At 32.1% G+C, this 18,498-nt stretch overlaps 1 protein-coding gene across 11 annotated transcripts in view; it reads left to right on the top strand.

The window, feature by feature from the left end:
• Guf1 (GTP binding elongation factor GUF1) overlaps positions 1-18,498 on the top strand; it is an 88,149-nt gene that overhangs the window by 56,730 nt on the left and 12,921 nt on the right. For 3 of the 11 annotated variants that reach the window (XM_087187548.1, XM_087187551.1, XM_004849779.3), the window contains exons 5-17: positions 359-436; positions 1,003-1,086; positions 4,293-4,357; positions 4,783-4,986; positions 6,188-6,327; positions 7,425-7,548; positions 8,017-8,149; positions 8,943-9,086; positions 9,988-10,121; positions 12,470-12,571; positions 13,665-13,784; positions 15,404-15,440; positions 16,142-16,591. In XM_087187548.1, the coding sequence (XP_087043674.1) occupies positions 359-436; positions 1,003-1,086; positions 4,293-4,357; positions 4,783-4,986; positions 6,188-6,327; positions 7,425-7,548; positions 8,017-8,149; positions 8,943-9,086; positions 9,988-10,121; positions 12,470-12,571; positions 13,665-13,784; positions 15,404-15,440; positions 16,142-16,279 (1,503 nt within the window). In that variant the 3' untranslated portion in view covers positions 16,280-16,591. Of the gene's footprint in view, positions 1-358; positions 437-1,002; positions 1,087-4,292; positions 4,358-4,782; positions 4,987-6,187; positions 6,328-7,424; positions 7,549-8,016; positions 8,150-8,942; positions 9,087-9,987; positions 10,122-12,469; positions 12,601-13,664; positions 13,785-15,403; positions 15,441-16,141; positions 16,592-18,498 lie in introns of those variants that run through there. The other 8 variants (XM_087187549.1, XM_013073971.3, XR_015441348.1 and 5 more) reach the window with 7 other exon arrangements.

Below are 18,498 nucleotides of genomic sequence, written 5' to 3' on the forward strand. Positions count from 1 at the left end.
GACCTGTGGCAAGGCAGCTCATCGTAGCAGCCCTGTGTGATGGGGTGAAACCACTTACCTCATCAACCAGAAAGCAAAAGAGAGGAAGACAAAAGGACCAGGATTCCACTGTTCCCTTGAGACAGCCTCAATGACCTAAGGACCTCCCCTAGGTCTTATTTCCTAATAATAGGACCCTGGGGACCAAGCCTAACATAATGGGCTTTAGGGGGACATTCAAAATCCAAATTACAGCAGGTAGATACATGCTGTTTGGTTTTATTTTGTTACTAGAGAATTACGATGAAGGTGCATGGAATGCTTTTTGTGATAGATGGTAGAATGATCATCTCAGTCTTTTATGCCTTCATATTTTCAGGGTATTCAAGCCCAAACTGTAGCAAACTTCTTTCTTGCTTTTGAAGCACAGCTGTCAGTAATTCCAGTTATAAACAAGGTAATTATAATAACAACAATGCTATTATTTCAATTTCTAAAATTATACTTAGTGTTTAAGTATCAGGTGTACTATTTTTTTATATGAGGAAACTCCAGCTGTTCAGTGTACTGGTGGGATTTGTGTCTGTGAGCTGCGTGTAACAGAGGTACAGGTCTGAGTCTTATACCCTTGTACATAGTTGAGAAGATAGTACCTGTCAAACACATGTCGTAAGGGAAGGCAAGGCCATTTCTGTATGAAATAGATGCAGGTGGACAGAACACGTCTGTCATACTAAATATACATAGGAAAAGAAAAGGTGCTTATGATCTAAGAGAAAAATCATGAAGCCCACCCGAAAAACATTTCAGTGCTAACCTAAGCTGTTTATAAATATCATTTTATCAAAGTTAAGAGTCTTAATTTAAAATCCTTACATTAGATTCTATTTCTTAATATTGGGGTTAGTTTTAAGAGAAGCAAGACTGCCCATAGGCAAGACAGATTGTTATCAGATTTCCTGTTATGTTTAACTGTTTAAATCAGGCCATGTGATACTAACACAGTGGATTTCTTTTTTTAAGATAGATCTGAAGAATGCAGATCCTGAAAGGGTTGAAAAACAAATTGAAAAAGTATTTGATATCCCAAGTAATGACTGTATTAAGGTAAAAACATCTTTCTTTTGAAAAATACTGATTATACTATAAATACTGATTATACTATAAATATACTCAGATAATTGGCCCAAGTGGTATTTGATCACCTGGCTTTGTATAATGTTTTTGTAGTTTTACAACATTCTTTCACTATTACTTCATTTGATTCTTACCAGAAACCCATTTTATGTTATTATGACATAGACATTTTTGCTGTGTTAGATTTAAATGAACTAAAGCTCATAGATTTTATCACCTTCCTAAGATCACAGGTTTAGTCAGTCATTGTGCGAGGACTAAAACATGAGCCTTCTGAAATTCACTGTAGTATTACACACATTCCTCATTTAACAACCAAGTTCCTGAACTACAGCTAGGTTGTTAAATGATTGGTCGCTAAATAAGGAATTGTATACAGTATGTACATTACAATATTCGTAACAAAGAAATGGTCAAAGGAATATCCAATTTTATGACTTTGCTTTTATTTGTATAACTCTTACTTGCAGTACTGTAATGTATAACAACATAAAACTACTGTACTTTTCTATACAGCATAATCAGCAAAAATTACAATACTATATAAGCAAGGTATACTGTACCGGAAAAAGACATTGTATAAACAAGGTGTACAGAACTGTACCAAAAAAAGACAGGTCTTAAGTCTGAGCGAGTGGTGGGTCTGTAAGTCCAAACCGTCATTAAACAGGTAGTTCATTAAAAGAAGAATATCTGTATTTCTTAAATGCCACTTTACCCCCGAAAAGCAAGTTCAAACAATTTCAAACCATATTTGTTGTTCATGGAATTGACAGCTTATTCATAAGTTTTTTTATAAAGCTAGCTGTAGTTATGTAGTTTTCAGTGTGCATGTTGTATTTAAAGCTAGGAAATGGAGAAATGGCTATGAATTTTATGGTACTATCAGGAAACAATAGATTTATTTATATCAAAATTGATGCCACTGTAAATTTGAATTTTCATTTACCTTTGAAATGATGGTTTGCTTATTAAATAGCCACAAGGAAACTACTATCCTATATGGTAGTTCAATTCTCATTGAAGCAATCTAATATTTTCCTCTGGATCTTAATTTGGTTTCTGAAAGAGCAAATTTCAGGTGACAAACTGGGTTTTTTAAACCCTGAACATAACATTACATACAACCTGGTAATTAAAATAGGACAAGTTGTGGCATTTTGTAGAAATGGAAGCTAGACAAGTTGGGTAAGATAGCTTTATAAGTGTATGCAGAATTCAAATCGTGCTGGGACTTTTAAATAATTTTGAAAATTATTCTAGGATAATGAAAGGACTTTAAAGCAACACAAAGACATAAACTGATCATTCAGGTGGCCAGAGAATGGGTTAGAGGGGCACAAAAAGAGCAGGAAAACCAATTAGCAGAAGTAGCCCAAGTGGAAAATTAACATATTCAAGTATGTACTGGAGCCAGCCATTGGAGAAATGGATAAATAGGATCCTTATTTTTAGATACAGTAAGATTGGATGATGGCTTACATGCAAAGAAGTGAAAGGGAATAATCACAGAGGCTTTGTATTTGAGCAACTGTTTAAATATTGGTATTTATCAATATGTAGATAAATGGAGGAGAAAAAATCTAGAGAGAAAATAAAGACCTCTATTTGGACATAATGAGTTTGAAATGATTATTAGATATCCATGTAGAGATTTTGTGTAAATTCACAGTTCTGACTTCCATGCAAAGTATTGGTCAGGGTGGATACATAGGAGTTATATCCACTTACATGTACTATTTAAAGGCATAGACATGAATGTGATTTCCTAGGGAGAAAAATGTGTTTAGAGAAGATGTCCTAGAAGTCAGACTATATATTGTCAAATTAGAGCATTATGAGTAAGAACTTGAGAAATTTAGAAAGGACAGAGCATGAAAAGGATCAGATTTGTAGAGAAACAGAATGCTCATATTGTAAGAAGAGAAGGCAGAAACCTTGTAGGTACAGTACAGACGGGTTTGTATGTATGGGCAAGGAAGTTTTTGATGTTTTCTGTTTCCTTTATGAGATAAAAATCGTAGTCATTCATCAAAGTGAATTGGCCAAGGTCAAAAATGTGTGGCTTAAAAAGGTGGTGTAAAATAATGTCCTAGTAATGGCAATTCACTAAGAGATATGTCCTGGGACAGTCAGAAAGTGTTAATTATACACTGAAATCTGCAATTACGAATTAAAAAAAACGAACTAGACCAGTTATTTGATTTTTCTCTAGTAATGTTAAACTGCTCCACATGTAGAGAAGGCACAATACTGGATGCATTCAAAGTTGAGGTTTTGGAGGCTGCCTGGGATAGGGAGATAATAGAAAATGGTGCTAAGCAGTGATTGTAGGTGGTAGACCTTGGAGCCCCACCTTGGGAAGGGAGTGGGAGGTAATGGATAAGAGTAATACATTCAGCGGGTAAGAAGTTAAGACTTGTTTCAAAGAAGATACTAGAGTACTGATTCTCCATGGGTTGTGATTCTACCCTCCAGACATTTTAGGTTGTTAAAATTTAGGAGAGGGTATTTGCATCTTGTAAGTAGATGAAATGCACCTAGTTGCTCCTAAACCTACAGTGCATAGGGCAGCCTCGTCAAACAAAGAATTTTCTGGCCTACAATGTCAGTAGTAGTGATGCTGAAAAATCTTGTTATAGAGCAAGTTTGAAGGATAAGTGGTAGTGGGTTTTGAAATCAAGATTTCAGATAGTCCATTTAGTAATAATGACAAAGGTCGGTCACAGGCATGTGGCTAAGTCTTGGCATGCTTTTGAAGAACAACAAAATAGCAACATATTTTGTTTCCCGCTGGCTACATATGTTGTTGACCAAATATGAATAACACGAATAATCAAATATGCATAATCATTTCATTTTTCAGGTGAGGAAATGGAAGGTCAAAAAATAAGTATTGGTTGAAGTCATACATTACATGATTGACTGATGCTTTGAACTCTTTATTCCCTTAACACCATAAGGCGAATATCTTTATAATCAATCCTAGAGCCATAGAACCATTTAAGTGTAGTGCAAAGAGGTATTTGAGTCAGGATTTAGTTTGTGCTTTTCCTTTTGCTCCATTTAAATTGATTATAATTCTTTCTTCCTTCTGATCATAAGTCATAAGTCATCAGTATAGAAAAGTATAGTTTTTAAATGCTTTTTTTTTTTTTTGACCCGGATGTTTTTAGATTTCTGCTAAACTTGGAACAAATGTTGAACATGTTCTTCAGGCAGTTATTGAAAGAATACCCCCGTAAGTATTTTGCTGTTTTTATACTATTCATTTATACTATTCAAGAATCACAAATTTAACTTAGTAGATACGACAAGTTCACTTGCATTGAATGAGAATTTTTGCTTTTAGAAATACATAAAAGGCAAATATATTACAGTAAAATGATGAAAATAAAGGATAGTAGGGATCTCTTCTTGATAATCATAAAAGACTTCAACACATTAGCAATTATTGTCCTTTGTTTTATACAAACAAATATATTAAATAATTAAAAGATAATTATTGATTTATAACTAGTATATTAAGTTTAATATACCATATTTTATACAAAGGTCCTTTTTAGGTATCACCCTTTCTCAAGAACTGGAATAAATTAAGCATAACACCTAAGTTGAAAATAGGCATTTTATTAATATTTTACTTTTTAAACTTATATTTAATAGTCCTAAGGTGCATCGCAAAAATCCTCTGAGAGCTTTGGTATTTGACTCCACCTTTGACCAGTATAGAGGTGTGATAGCCAATGTAGCATTGTTTGATGGAGTGGTTTCCAAAGGAGATAAAATTGTATCGGCACATACTCAAAAGACATATGAAGTTAATGAAGTTGGAGTTCTGAATCCTAATGAGCAGCCAACTCTTAAATTGTAAGTAATCTGTAACAGTAACTAAAATGCTTGTTTGTATTTCTTTTTCTGCCTCTTTCAACTTTGTGTGCTTAGAATGATCCCAGTTGGCTAACCTAAAAAACTGATTTAATGCAGCTATACAGCACAAGCTTTGTCACAAGGATCTCAAGTGTGACAAATGGTAGAAACTTTTATGGAAAGAAAATATAGTTGGTTTTTATTCTTCATGACCAATCATGACGAATTTAATGATCCACTGCAAATTGGATCCTATATTGATATATTTGATGGGACAAGGAAAGTGTTATAGCCATATCCATGTTGTTTTTTTCCTTACACTTAATTTCATTGCAACTAGACTTTCCAACATAAAGGTAATAGAGAAATTTTCATTCTTTTCTTTAATGTGAAATTAATGGTAAAACTTTAAAATCAAGAGAAGGAAATTAGCAAGGTAGTGTGCATTAGAAAAATAGATCCTAAGTTCACTTATAAAACAACTGTTCTATTGCATGCCTACTCTGTGTTAGATACCAGTGAGCTATAGCCTTGGACACAGTTTGCGGTTTCTTAGGTTGCCTCATCTGTAAAAATTAAAGAATTGAACCAGATGACCTCATAGATCACATTCAAGGGCTTAATGTTGTATGTCTAAAAAATGTTATGGTGCGCACTCATTATATTTTTTGAGTCAGAAAATTTATTTTCATTTTAGAGAGGTATTTCTAAAGGCTGTTTATGTTCGGCCGTGTAGTATTTAACATTATTGCACCTTCATTTAATGTTCTCATAGCTTATCCTATATATGTTTGTTATTGCATAGGTAATATTTTTTAAACTAAGATAAACCTAAAATTTTAGAATTTGTTTTTTCCCATAAGACAAAAGCTGGATATATATCAGGTTTGTTGAGAGTTCACATTTTTCTGCTTGACTTAAAATTTTATTTTGGAAATTTTTAAATTTGCAAAATGTGGGCAGTCAGGAAGATTTAGAATTGTGCAGAGGTTTTTGGGTATGTAGATAAGACATGGTATATTCTTTTGCTGATAGAGTTTATCAAGTTTATTAAGTAGAGAATTGCTATGTCCACTTATTTGTACTTCGATGAAGTTTTGTTTGGAAATTATGTGCTAGTTTCCTGTGAAGGTGGAACTAATTTAACTGTGTACTTAAAACGCTAAAACAGTAAATATGTGCATATAATAATTTTATTTAGATATGCAGGACAGGTGGGCTATTTGATTGCTGGGATGAAAGATGTCACTGAAGCACAAATAGGAGATACCTTGTATTTACATAATCATCCAGTGGAGCCCTTGCCTGGATTTAAATCAGCAAAACCAATGGTATTTGCAGGTGAGGAGCTCACAAATGTAAAGGTTGAGGGCCAAGGTATTTTTAAACAAAAAGTCTGTGTCTGCAGTGAAAGAAAACTTACTAGCAGATAAGTATACATTCTAATTATTTTAAGTAACTGGTAATGCCAGGATACTGTTGTTTGTTGTGTATGTGCATGTGTGTTACATTTCTACAATTTATAAATTTATATATATGATAAAATTTTATATGGGAGATCATTTAGGACTCCTTATGAGCTGACATATAGGAGCATAGTTAATATGAATTATCTTGTTTCTCTAAAGTTAGTTCCTTATTACATTTGAAACATTTTTCTAATTAGGATGTTTTTATTATAAATTATTGGTAGACATTTACTGAATGGCCTCCTCTTAGCTGGACTTTATATTGCACTAGTGCAGACATGACAGAGAATAGTATATCCTTGAGTATGTTATCTTTGGAACTTTTTACTACTGTGTGATACCAGAGACATTTGGAATAGGTTATCAAGTTAACTGTATACAAGGTGTCTAGCCCTTGGTTTTCTTCTAATGATCTCTCTCACTGGGAATTATGCATTAACTCAGTCATAAAGATTTTGGAGAACTTTTAAGATGTGGACTTCTTGGATGTGAGAAGAAAGAGAATGTGATGATTAAGTACCTTCCATAGTTTTTGTTAGTAAATTGTGAAAAGCACATTTTATCTTTGGTTTAAATAAGTACAGAGAATTAAGAGTTAGGTAAAGTTATTAACAGTTTTATTTATGGTTGTGGAATATTTTATGCTTTTGATTTTTGAAGCAGTTAGTTTTCCAATTAGGCCTAATTCCCATGATTCATTCTTGTTTTTTTCCATCTAAATTTTCTGCAAAAGCATAAAAACACTGAATCCAGTTATATATTCATTAAAGCTACTGACTTGGAAGACATTTTGCAATCAATTTAATTTAATATTCATAGATTTTTAACAAGCCAATGTTTTGTTCAATCCAATGTAGAAAAGTAATGTAAAAGCAAAATGGTCAATATTAAACTTAGCATGACACTATATTAGGTTTGTTCTGTAGACGGTTTATCACATGTAATAACGAGAAATCCTTATGTCCCCAGGAATGTATCCTATAGATCAGTCTGAATATAATAACCTGAAGAGTGCCATAGAAAAACTGACTTTAAATGACTCCAGTGTGACAGTACATCGGGATAGTAGTCTTGCCTTGGGTGCTGGCTGGAGGTAAGATTCATTCATATTGTAGACTTGCCATGTTATGGGAGAGTAAAGTAGTACATTGCTCATGAACATTTCTGTCTTTTTTTTTTTTTGGTATGGGGGATCAAACTCAGGACCTTGCACTTGCAAGGCAGGCAGTGGTACCACTGAGCTAAACCCCCACCCCGCTCATGAACATTTCTGAAGATAAGTTCATTTTAGTAAAATGAACTAAAACATTTTATGTATGCCTTTTCCACACCGTGGCTTCACATTTTATGAATTAAGTTTTCTAGTGGTTTAAAATAGATTCCAATGGAAGATTTGAATTTTCTTTATAAAATGATAGTAGCATTGAATTGGATGTGAATTGCCTAAATGATTCTTTTGATTCCATTCCTCCTCTATGATGTAACAATAAGTTCACCAAAGAAAACAAAAAATAGAGCCCATAGGACACAAACATTTCGGAGTTTGACTTTTTTCTACCAGGTTGGGATTTCTTGGACTTCTGCATATGGAAGTTTTCAACCAGCGACTAGAGCAAGAATATAATACTTCTGTTGTTTTGACAACGCCTACTGTTCCATATAAAGCTGTTCTTTCATCAGCAAAACTGATAAAGGTACTATAATTTTTTGTACCAACATAAGAAGGAAAACTTCTTGTGTATGCAGAATGTTAAGAGAAACCTTTTAGTATATGAATAGCTGAGTGGCTAGTAAAACTATGTATTGATTAATAGTAATAAAAATTGAATTGGCTTATGTTTAATAATGAAGAACCGTTTTATTATAATTTTTCTTAATCGCCACATTATCAAAACTAGTCTGTCACTGGCATTAAAGTATAAAATTAGTAATGAAAATACTGTTCTAAATTTTAGCACAAAGTTGAAAAATGTAATTTTGGTCAAAGAATTTCTTACAAAAAGTGAAGCACTCATTTCTGTGGCTGTGGGATTAGATTTTAAGTTAATGATAGAAATAATATTATTTTCCTTTTAAGAAGAAATTTATTAATGTTAAACAGATACTAACTTTGACATCTGTTAGTATTTTGGGAAAACAATTAACTTAGTTGTAAACTAAATTATACTGTAGTATTATGTTATAATACTATAGGTCAGATCTAAATGTATTTTGTCATACATTTTCTAAATGGTCCAGGAAATGTGTTTAGTAAATGTTAATAACCAAAATATATTATTTATTAATAATTCTTGGTAATGTTAAATGATTACACTTGGAAGGTTGTTAATCTAAAGCATGTTAAGATATATAGCATTCAAGAATTCTTTTATTATTAGTTGCAATGAATTAGTTAACAAAAATTCTCTACTATATAAGTTAAAAACAAACACTGAAGAGAAATAATTATTAATATTTCTTTTTAACATTTATTTTTCTAATTTTTAGGAATACAGAGAAAAAGAAATCACAATAATCAACCCTGCACAATTCCCTGACAAATCAAAAGTAGCAGAATATCTAGAGCCACTTGTTCTGGGCACTATTATCACACCAGATGAATATACTGGAAAAATAATGGTGCTTTGCCAGGTAGAAGTGCATTCAATTTGTTAAAAAAAGTAGGTTTTAGCCCTATGAAACAGTATTCCTAGCTCAAGTTTTGAAAAATTTCCCCCTGGTACATAAACAGTTTAGTAAGAGGTTTTTATATGTATCTGTCTGCATCTATACATGTAGATAAAGATACATATACTTTATAAACTCTTTTGATGTTACATAAGAAAAATATCAGTAATTTTTATCATGTGTGTTAACCTACTGAATTGACACTTTAGCCTAAAAGAAAGAGATCTAATACTTACCCTGTAGTGGTCAAAAGTGTGATTTCTTATAGTCTGAGTACTTCAAATTGAATATTGTTTGAAAGGTAATTATAAAACTTCCGGACTCTAGATTGGAAGGTATCTCCCATTTTGCATTATAGTTTTTTGCCATATTGTAATAATAATTCAAAAATGGAATGTAATCATGTTCCCCAAAAATTCCTCTTTGAAGTATTGTAGCACATATTATAAAGTGTATCAGATAGTGACTAGAAAACCTGAGTTTTAATTCTTTTATCACAACTTGTACTGTAATTTTGGTTAGTCATTTAATTTCTCTGGACTTTATTTACTTATAAAAAATTAGGACTGATTGCAATTAAGTTGATTTAACCACTAAATGAAGTAATTATAATTTTTAAAAATCAAACTTAAAAACAAGGGATTAAAAGCTTTGGTCACAAGCATAATATAACTGAAATTAAAAAATGGTTCTGCCTATATTAAAAAATATTGCTTGAGACACTGAAGAACTATTTCTATATTTCATCATTTTTTCCACTCTATTATTAGGATTTGTACCTTGGTAATTGATATCTATGTTTATCAGTTTAGATTAATATTTGAATAAGTTATTATTAAATTCATTTTTTTTCTTTCTGTTTTAGGCTCGAAGAGCAGTTCAGAAACATTTGATATTTATTGATCAAAACAGAGTTATGCTTAAATATCTCTTCCCTTTGAATGAAATTGTGGTAGATTTTTATGACTCTTTGAAATCTCTGTCTTCGGGATATGCTAGGTAAAAAATTAATGGAAATATCAAATGGTTAGACAACTGTTTTGAAATACAAGGATACTAATATTTCACCTATTTAGTAATCTCAGGTCTCTTAAGCGAGTCAGGAATCATATCTAAAATTAGAAAGATTTGAAACCTTTTAAGTATTAGAGAATATTTGTAATTTCCTTATAAGAGAAAAAGTTCTTTTGATTTATCATCAATCTGTTGCTCTTAATGAAAAAAAGTGATACTCTTCATGAAGAGTGTATTCCTTCGATCTTGTGGTTAAGAACTGTACATATTTTCAAGATGCTATTGTTACCTCTGGTATTTTCAAAATGTAATTGTGTGTTATGTGATTCTGGAAGCATCTATTTACATTTGAAAAATGGAAGTACATCTTCAGTCTATAAAAAGTGTAGGTGTACACTTACACTTATGTATACTTTAATAACTTGGTCTTCCCGGGATTAAATGGTCCACATCATAAAAACCACTGTGAGTCCCATAGGAGTACATGGAGCACAGCCAGATAAAAATGAAAGGAAAATCACTATTAGCAAATAAGGAACTAAGGGTATAGCATTCTAGCAGTCTTTTCTCTTGTGGCAGATAATTCAAGATGTCCTCACTATCCTAAAGTGTTTACAGACTAGAATAGAATACAGTAGAATATGAAGAATATATGAAACATACTGGGAAAGTAGAAGGGAAAAACTGAAGCACACACAATGCTAGCATAGTAAAAGAAAATTTCCAGGGTTTCAACAGGCCACACTCACCTGAATGTTTAACTTTATGAAATGAGCTTTTCAGTGAACAGAGTTGGCATACACAGGAATTCTTTTTACCAAGGAAATCTTTCTTGTTTGTTTATATTGAAAACTTACTTTTCTACATTGTCACCCAGGTTTTTTTCCTTGTATAAATCTTCTTTTAAACAAGATTTTTAATAAGTGACAAGTTTAAAATGAAATGAAATTAAAAATAGTAGGCTTAATGTTTGTATAAACACTTTTACCAAAAGTGCATGAATTATATTATCTTTGGGTATTACTTTGAATTAAGTTGTCTTAAAATCTTTTAGCTTGGCAACTTAAACACACTTCAAAAATGATTTTGAACTACCTAAGAAAATATTGCAACTTCCTAAATCACATGTAATTCTTATGTTCAAGATGAATGTTTATCAAAGGCAGTCCATTCCACACTGAACAAATTCATTAGATCATAGATCTCCCATGGATTGAGATCAGGAAAAATTTATTTTATACCAAAACAGCAAGAGTCTACTGCAACTCCCTTAGAACAAAGATGTGATGCCAAATCAAACAGCTGTTTGCCCTCAAATCTCCAAACTCAGTATTCTTTTGGAGTTTCAAATATGTTTCCCACATTCTCAGTTGACACCAGAGTACTTCTGTTTTAATTAGAGGTTATGTTTCCATTATTTGTATAATGGTTTCTTTTGTAAACAAGTTATTTTAAAATTTTGGAGCTGTAAACATCGGAGTCAAGAGGATACATCTACATTTTATTACCACTTTGTATTCTCCATACTCCTTAACATGGTGCCTTTAGTATATTCAAGTTGTAATGAAGAAAGTTTTAGCAACACTTGAGGCAATAATTTGGTATTACAGTGAAAATTTTAGAAACCAAACATATTTGCAGTTATTTGACACTAGTTAAAATTAAGGCAACAGGAAAATACATCTCGCCCATGATAGGAAGACTTGGAAGCACAATGGCAATTTTCTTTCTTAGGTACTGTTTTGTAAGTTAAACATGAAGCTTTGGCTATATATTGTTAATAGTGGTAGCTAAAACTAAGTGCTGATATGTGCTGAGTTTTAATTACTTAATGTGCACTAGACAGTATTCCAAGTGGTTTACACATATTAACTCATTTAATTGTCACAAAAGCCCTGTGAAGGTACAAACGAGTTCATTTATGAATGAATGTTTGTCAGTGACATATTATTTATTTAAATATAGGATTGTCATTATTAGTACAACACTAAACAGAAAATTTATGTATCCTGAGAATGACTCATTAATAGTATTGGCCAGAGTCCAACATTGGGAAGGAGGTGAAATTTACTTCATTAATCTATTAACTTCTAGTCTAGCTTAGCCACTTTCTTCTTCCTCCCTCTGGACAATGTAAACAAAAAGATAGAACAGGATGTTCCTTTCCATGGACATTTAGAACCATTTACATAAAAGTGTGTATATAATATTTTGACTCAAAGTTAGATTTTGAGGGGTAGTAAAAAGGATAGGAAGAGCGACAATTTTGTAAAGAAAGAAAAATGTAATTGGCTGGGAAGTATGTTTATAATTTGGATGTTTTTCCTTGTTAGCTTCGATTATGAAGATGCAGGCTACCAGACTGCAGAACTTGTAAAAATGGACATTCTCCTGAATGGAAATATTGTAGAGGAGCTAGTAACTATTGTACACAAGTAAGCTGAATCGAAACTTATCATGAAAGGTGAAAGTAATAGCTTTCGAATGTTTTGTTATTGGACAGTCATTTTTATTTGATCAGCTACATTTTAATAACATTTAAAGATAAAATACATTTCTCTGCAATGTTTCCATTGTTTTTCTACACTTTTTTCCAGTGTACTAAATATATAGAGTAGAAAGTTATATTAGCTAGAAAGAATAGTGGCATAGAAAGAAGTGTTTCAATTACATACCTTGTGAAATTTTTTTTTTAATGTTTTTTTAAACTTTATAATGATGGTTTTTGGATCCAGAACAAAAAAGGTTTTATGTTCATAAAAATAATACTGAAAAATCAGATGTTCAGGAACTGGCAGATTGGTTAAGATAAATTATTGAAACTTGTGAAAACTGAATGACAAAAATGTTCATTAAGAAAACAGGATGTACATAAGCTGGTCTAGCTAAAATGAATATGCAAACACAGAACAACGGATGTATGTTTAAAACAAATATAAAAGTGTTTACTAGTATTTTCTACAGGAGGTCAAGAATGGTTTTTACTCTCTAATATGTGTTCCTAAGTTTTGTAGACTTTATTTTTCCAGTACTGGTAATTGAATCCAGGGCCTTCTCACTGAGCTATATCTCAGCCTTTTATAGCTTTTAAAATTTGGGACAGGAAGCCAGGTCTGGTGGTACATGCCTATAATCCCACACTCAGGAGGCTGAGGCAAGAGGATTGCCACGAGTTCGAGGCCAGCCTGTACTACAGAGTGAAATTCTGTCTCAAAAACCAAAAAACAATAAATTTGGGATAGGGTCTCAGTTGCCAAGTTGCGCAGGCTTGGCCTGAACTTGTGATCCTTCTGTGTTAGCCTCCCAGAGTACTGGGATTATAGATGTGCACTACCATGCCTGGCTCATATTTTTTAAAAGCAGAGAAGTTATTCCTGGTTCAAATATTAGAATTTTTTAAATAAAAAATGAACTCTATTTGAATCATTAAAAAAATCACCTTTACATTGTTTATACATATGAACTTCAAAGATATTTTAATTATTATTTAGGATATGTAAATCATTGTATTTCTTTTTTCTGTCTCAGAGACAAAGCATACTCTGTTGGGAAAACCATATGTGAACGTCTAAAGGATTCTCTTCCTAGGCAGCTGTTTGAGATAGCAATTCAAGCTGCTATTGGAAATAAAATCATTGCAAGAGAAACGTGAGTTGAAATTATTTCCAGGCTATTTTTAGAAGTGAAATAACTAGAAAACCAAAGAGTATTGAAACTTTTAATATTGGTTCAAGTTTTATTTACTTGAAGAAAGAGTAAAGTAGAGCTGACTCTCAGTTCCACTGGTTTAAGTGATGACTGCTACTTTGAATTATATAACACCACTGGGAGATGTTAAAGTTAATGTAAGATATGAGTTAGAAAATTTCCACTTACTTACACTGAATGACTTGATTTTCGTGGGTAAGGAATATCTTTAAGGTTTTATCCAGGTAGGTTATAATCTATTCAGGTAGATTATAAGAGAACCTAAATCAAAAAACAAAAATTAAAGTTTTTCTACCTGAAGTATTTAATGTCACTTCCCCCAAGCTAGGGAGCTTGTAAATCAAAAAGAAATACTAATTTCTCCTTAAGCTTTACATTCTCAACTTAGGGACCTTGCATGGGTTATTAGTAGATATGGAAGATTGGTTATTTTTTGTAGCAAAGTAGTCTTTTCCATAAAATGAAGTGTATAAATCAAACTCTGAAAAAGCTGCTTTAACTTTTAACAGCAAGTACAGGAAATATTTTGTAGTGTTTCCCTTCCATTTATTATTGCAAGACTTCTGGAAAATCAAAAATACCTCATGAAAAGCTGGAAATTGCCATTAAAATTCTAGCTTAAGCCAAAGCTAATGAAGTAATAGTGGGTATTTTATATAGACTCAAGATAAATTTTATGTCTATTATTTGAAATGAATTTCATCTCTGTTAACACTATTTTGCTATATAGTGTGTTCCATACAAAGAAATTAGGCAGAGTGGAGTTGATAATGAGAGGAATATCCTGGAAAGTGCAATTTAAAACAGTATATGGCCATCTAACAAAATTCTGTTGAGGTAGAGAATTCCTTAAGGAAATAAAATAATTTTTATATTCTAAGGAGTACCTAAAGGGAGCTATTTTTTCTAGCTTTTTTTTTTTCGATACCAGGGATTGAACTCGGGACATTGCACTTGCAAAGTAGGCAGCAGAACCACTGAGCTAAATCCCCAGCCCAGGAGCTATTTTTTTTAAAATTAGAGATATATGGAAATTTCTTGGAAATATTACAGTATTATAACTGATGGGATGGGTATATTGAAATTATATATATATATTAAAATGCTTTGAGATGGGTTATATAAAAAGATTCAATTGAGTAATATTCTTTATATTCCTAGCCATACCAGCCACATATGTTGGAGTCAATGATGAGTTAATAACCATTTTTAATTTTATTGAAATAGTAGTATTTCTAGGCTGAACCAGAAATAACGTGATAAAATTCTAGTGTCAAAGTCACATCATACTCTTGATTTGGCCTAATCATACCTGATAGCTATAAGCTTTGACTTTTTTTCCTTTAATAAAGTACATAAATGTTCATAATCCTGATGAATTTATTTAGTTTTTTATGCTAATTATGTAAAAATAAATGTAAGAGCATTTGAAGTACTTTGCTTATAGCAGTTTTACATAGGTAATGACATACTCATTAAAATCTTTTAGTAAAGGGAAAACTCTTTGGAAAAAAAGTACAATGAAATTATATACTTAGGTAAAATTTCCTCTTTTACAGTGTGAAAGCCTATAGGAAAAATGTTTTGGCAAAATGTGTACGTATCCAGCCTCATTTATTCTACTTTGTAATATGTCTGCATTATGGGTTTAAAATCAAAGGGGGTATAAATGTTGCTTTCCATTGCTGGTTTTTATATGCCCTTTATTTCTTTCTAAATAGTAAGTAAAATTTATCTTGACCACAGTAATTCATTTTGGCATTATTAAATATATTCTAATCTTATTTATAAAATTTCTTCATATGAAATACTAAGGATTTTTTAAGTTATTTACATAATCTGGGCAACGTGTGTTGATTTAATATGTAATGAAAGATTTTCAAAATAATGACTACTGCAGTGGGAACAGTATGGGCACTGTAATTTACCTCTCTTATACTGCTTTGCCAAAGTTTGCTGTCTCCATTAAATTTATTAAATTAGTTATTAAGAACTGAATAATTTTTTCTAAATGCTTAGCATAGCTTCTACCACGTTTATGACAATGTTAGTTTCCTTATCAGACTGTAGCTATACAATCCAAAACTTTAAGACAATAGAGAAATACAAATAAAGCCTTTATCATTCTTTGAGCAGGTAGTAAAATTAACAAGGAGATTAGAAAGATAACTTTACAGATGTCTCCTTTATGGATAATACTTTGGTAAGGGGTTAGAATTATATTGCTGAATATGTAATTGTATTATTATTTTTCCATGAAGTGGTCTGGACTTAACATTTTGCAAAATATTTTTCAGTATGGTGGTGACATCACCCGAAAAATGAAACTGTTGAAGAGACAAACAGAAGGAAAAAAAAAACTGAGGAAAATTGGCAACATTGAAGTCCCAAAAGATGCTTTTATAAAAGTTTTAAAAACACAGTCTAATAAATAATTCAGAATTTGAAACTATTGTTAAAAACTGTATTGTTTTAATAAAATTTTATCATGTGTTGACAATGAAAACTTTAAAATTTACTTCTTACTTTCAGGGTTTTCAAGTTTAACCTACTGCCTTTTCCTTCAAAGTCTGCATGGATAAGAGGTAGGATTCAGAAGCCATATACTTTCAGATTTCTGTTCTGCTACTCACTACTCATCCAAGCAAGATTACTTACCCTGTAGAACAGTATACTCAAGATTACCCTACTTTACCACTGCAGGTTGTTGTAAAAATTAAATGATTAAATGTGTGATACACAGTTAAGCACAGTGGATTTTAACTTTGTCTTCATTCTGGTTTAATCCTTACACAAAAAGTCCCTATATTGATGATTCCCTCTAGTTTAAATGAAAAGATTTTCAATGTCACCAAAGTGTCAGTTGTTAGCTAGATCAATTCACCTGATATATATGAATCATTTACTAAAGGAAACTCTTATTTAAACATTTGCTATAGCTTTTAATAAGATGTTTAGACATTTTATCAAGTGTCAGTTAACTAGATGGTTTACAGTATACCTCTAAACTAAGACTAGGGCAGATGTTGTGTTATTTCTGCCCATGGAAATGCCTTTATGCAAAATGATAGGCATATGGTATTAGTAGCAGGGGCTACATTATATTGTTACCTGAGATAACACAGCCAGTAAACTGCTGTGTTAATTCAAAGCATTTAATGCCATTTTCATTCAGTCAAGAAACCAGCATGAAGAATATGTTACAGAAACAAGATATTTAGCTGTTGATTTTTGTCATCCACCTTGAATGAGGAAAATGTATTTTAGGGATAAGACCATCAGTGATGAATTTTATACTCTGTGTTACATTGTGGGATAATTTTAATTATAAATTAAGATAGTGAGGATTATCTGTAGAGGTAAATTGTGAATTATAAATTATAAATTAAGATAGTGGAGGGCCAGGGATTTAGCTCAGTGGTTCAAGCTCCTGAGTTCCATCTCTGGTACCAAATTAATTAATTAATTGAGATAGTGGAGATTTAAGATTATCTGTAGAGGTGAAGTCTATGGTTTATCTTACATATATTAATTAATCAGTTCATTTACTTTTCCGTTCTTGCCCTAAAAGAACACTGATGAAATATGGAGCTCCATGACAATAGTATTTTCAAAAATGGCAGTATATTTGAATTAGGAAAATAGTTTGGAGTACCCATTATTACCAAGGGAAAGTCACAAGTTGGTACCTGGCACACAATAAACACTGCGTCTGTTGTAACATCTGTGCTTTATTTGGGCAAATGTTATTCTCCTTTAACCTTTGACTCTAGGAAATACTTTTACTTGCGCTGATCCTAGCACAAAAAAATATTTTTCACATTATTTTCTATTTAATAACACTTGAGATTAACCCAGGGGCTAATAAAGCTGGATACCTAGCCCTTTTTCTGAAACATGGTCTCACTAAATTACTCAGTCGGGTCTCAAACTTGAGATTCTCTTACCTAAGCCTTCTGGGTAGCTGAGCTTAACAGACTTGTGCCACCATCCCTAGCTCATTTTCCATATTTTTATCTTAAGGTCTCTCCTGTGGCCACTTTTCCAATCAGATGATTTCAGTGATCTGGAGCTGTGTGTCTTACAAGCATATACTCCCCCACTGACATTATATTACTAAGATTTCTATAGTGATATGTATGACTATAAAATAGTTCAGTTTGATGTGTCAGTTACTATGCTTGGTTCTGTATACTCCCTTTATTCAGTGTACATGACAAAAGGGAAAGAAAGTTTAAGATTTCTTTTTACCAGAGGCCAGTTACTGACTGAGCTGGAATTCAAACAATGCTTTCATTCTTTAGAAGTCAATGTTATTGCCTCTTGTGAAATGACCTCAATAAGCTTGCAAATTCTTTTAACAGCATCTTACCTTCTGATTTAGGGAGTTACAGAGGCCAGAGTAGTTTGCTGAAGAGTTAGAGCACATGGACTTAAAGTGGCCTCTTAAAATCAGCTGTAATGAAAAAGTATCTAGTATCTTTAAGACCTTGAAAGCACAGAAATATCTGTGAATGGTATACCAAAAGCGACTCCTTTGGCTTTTTCACTATGATCCTTTATGACCAAAGACAGTAATCTGCAGTAAACATTTCTTAGTACCAAAACTATTATTGCCAGATTCTACTGATATACTGGGTTAACTAAAAACCTT

The sequence above is a fragment of the Heterocephalus glaber genome, unplaced genomic scaffold (assembly GCF_053883595.1).
Source record: "Heterocephalus glaber isolate CG9 unplaced genomic scaffold, H.glaber_assembly_v1.0 deba00001509, whole genome shotgun sequence".
NCBI classification, from domain to species: domain Eukaryota; kingdom Metazoa; phylum Chordata; class Mammalia; order Rodentia; family Bathyergidae; genus Heterocephalus; species Heterocephalus glaber.